Source organism: Mus pahari, chromosome X, assembly GCF_900095145.1.
Source record: "Mus pahari chromosome X, PAHARI_EIJ_v1.1, whole genome shotgun sequence".
Taxonomy (NCBI): Eukaryota; Metazoa; Chordata; class Mammalia; order Rodentia; family Muridae; genus Mus; species Mus pahari.
The window spans coordinates 135,885,938-135,888,888 of NC_034613.1; the positions used below are offsets into that span (position 1 = coordinate 135,885,938).

The following is a 2,951-nucleotide window of genomic DNA, read 5'->3' on the forward strand; positions in this document are numbered from 1 at the left end:
GATGGTTATGAGCCACCATGTGGTTGCTGGGATTTGAACTCCGGACCTTCGGAAGAGCAGTCGGGTGCTCTTACCCACTGAGCCATCTCACCAGCCCCAGAAAAGTATCTTCTATTAAAACAAATTTTGGACATGAATTTAGTATAGTTTTAGAAACGGATAGTCCAAATTCAAATACTGAATTAATTTTCTTGTCAAACAGTATTCTGGAAAGAGAACCACCAAACTCTCATAGAAACTTACCCTTCAACTTGAGGTCAACATTGTGTCTCAGCCAAGGATAAACCCCATAGCTTGGCATATCTTCAGGAATTGGGTTATTGCTTATCCAGCCATCACAAGCAAACCGGAAAAAATTCTCACAAGGATCCACAGAAAGATTTACTTTGCTCATGATGGCAGCAGCTATTTAAAAAGAAAAATCATAGGATTAAGGACTACTAATGACAAGCACTAGATATATGCTGTGCACTGTTATCTTCCAAATTCAACAAAAACCATTTCATATCAACCATTTCCCAAACCTTGGCTTCAACATTTCTCCTCAAATGTCTCCATGGATGAGCTTCACTATATAAAAAAGTGTACAGGAGAATGCCAAGTGTATAGGAGAAAGGTGACTGAAATTATTGTTACTATTTTTTTTTAGATTGTCCCTAACATCTTTGGAATGTGCAACAAGAATACAAATGGAATATGTAATCAATTGTTGGCCTTTCTTCCATCCCACATGTTCCCCGGCAAACTAACTTGGCTATGCTTTCTATGGAACTAAAAAAGTCCATTTGCCCAGTTTCAAGTGATGCTGGGCTTGCTTTCTGACTTTATTTGATCAACATAAGTGGCAGGGATGGCTTCTTGTGATTCTCCAAGGTAAGCATTTAAGAAGCCTGGTACCCTCTCTGCTGGATTTCCTTCAAACGGAGCCTTGAAGTTGTCTCCTAGAGAATAAGAGGCCATGTTAAGGAAATATAATTTCATACTCAAACCCTGGCTGGCCTCAAACTCATAGCCAACTTCACTGCCTCAGCCTTGCAAGTCCTAGGATTACAGGTATGAGCCACCACATTTGGTTGTACCTATGAGTTTAAAAAATGACTATTACAAAATGAGAAAAAGAGAAGGTTCCAATATTCCTAATACACACCTCCAACCATCTTCTAGTTGCAACACAATTGCTGGCTGCAAAGATGTGCACCGATTTTTAAAAGACTGCCAATATTTTAATGACATTGGAAAGATGACACTCTGTTCAATATTCACACCTCAGTTAATGCTAGAATACATTTCTAGCATTCATAATGCTAGAATGGATTTCACAGAAATAATGAAAATCCAATGAGTTATCAGCTAAATTAGAATAAACCTCCCACCCCTGTACAATTTACATATATTTACAGATGCATATTTTGCTTATGTGAGCAAGTTCTCCAGGTTAAAAAGTACAGTTAGATGTTTCTCTACTTCTTATGGAAAAGGCAAACCACTGCAATTTTCCTCAGTACCTGGGAGAAAATCCAATAAGAGCTGTGGTCCAGGAGCCACTGAATAAATATACAAACATCCTTTTTGTTTCATTTTTGTATTTGGGACACTATTTAATCCTAGCTGGCCTAGAACTCAATATGTAAACTAGGCTGGCCTCTAACTCATAACAATCCTCCTGCTCTACCAGCTCAATGCTAGGATTACAGGCATGAGTCACCATGCCCAGTACCTAATTTCCATAGGACTTCAAAATCCTCATCATTTTCAACCACTATCTTTAAAATAAGCAAGGAAGGAAAAAAAGAAACTTGATTCAGAAGTATGATAAATTTCTAGTTGGTTTAAATTTTTTTCCAGACCTAATTCATTGTCTCTACACTTTTACACTGCTACTATTTTATCATTATTTGTTTAATATTCAAAAGTGCTAGGGCACACAAAAATCTTACTCCATCTTATATGTATAGTCAGCCTGTCCAGCCACAGATGGGATCTGCTATATAACACCTCAAGGACATGGATCACACAAGTCTCAATCCCACCAGGGATCTCTCACACGCACTTTGACTCACATAAGCTCATTGCTTTCTGGCTTCCTTCCCCAGCTTCCCCTGCCCCCAACTCTTAAATGATGCCTCTTCTCTGTCTCCTTGGGTAATCTCACAGGTACTGAGGAAAACTGCAAACTCAGCTCTGACCTCGGCCCTGATGGAAAACTGAATTTGGAAAGGAGCCCACAGAGGGGAAAAAAACCTCGCTTTTCCCTCTGCCTTGCAACTAATCATCCCCCATTCACAGAAGCAGGGCTGCCCTTTCTGTGGGGGACTGACTTCACATTGCAAGGGACCATGGTTGTCAAGACACCAAAACTCTGTTCCCCTATTCAACTCCATGGCGAAAACTGAGAATCTTGTTTTAATAAAAAGTAACTTGATTATGAGTGAAAGCACAACCTGCCACCTTCTCAATTAACCTCTCGAGGTTAATTTTTGGAGCCCATCCACTAGTCTATATGGTACCGAGGAAACCATTCCTCCACATATACGCTCAGAGGTGGTAGTTTCAATCGGGGCTCAAAGGAGAGTTTTGTAAAGACAGGAAGTGACCCTAGGCAGACAGGAAGTGACCCTAATATTTAAATGTAATAATCAAGTTACTCACATTACATATTTCCTCTGTACCTGGAACTATATGCTAAGCTCTTCTGAGCAATAAAGCCTTTTCACTAACTCTAGAGTGAGGCTGCTTGGGCTGGAACGACAGTAACACTAGGCAATAGCTAAATACTTGTCTTAGGTTTCTATCGTTGCAGTAAAACACCATGACACAAAGAAACTTTCAGTAGAAAGTCTTTATTGTGTAAAAAGAAAAAAAACTATATATGCCCCAGTACAGGGGAATGCCAGGGCCAAGAAGTGGGAGTCGGTGGGTAGGGGAGCAGGGCAGGGGGAGGGTATAGGGAA

The 2,951-nt window shown here is 40.2% G+C and overlaps 1 protein-coding gene across 2 annotated transcripts in view; it reads right to left on the minus strand.

Moving 5' to 3' along the window:
• Phex (phosphate regulating endopeptidase homolog X-linked) overlaps positions 1–2,951 on the minus strand; it is a 228,383-nt gene that overhangs the window by 216,103 nt on the left and 9,329 nt on the right. For both annotated transcript variants that reach the window (XM_021187283.2, XM_021187282.2), the window contains exon 3: positions 244–405. In XM_021187283.2, coding sequence (XP_021042942.1) covers positions 244–405 — 162 coding nt within the window. The remainder of the gene's footprint in view (positions 1–243; positions 406–2,951) is intronic.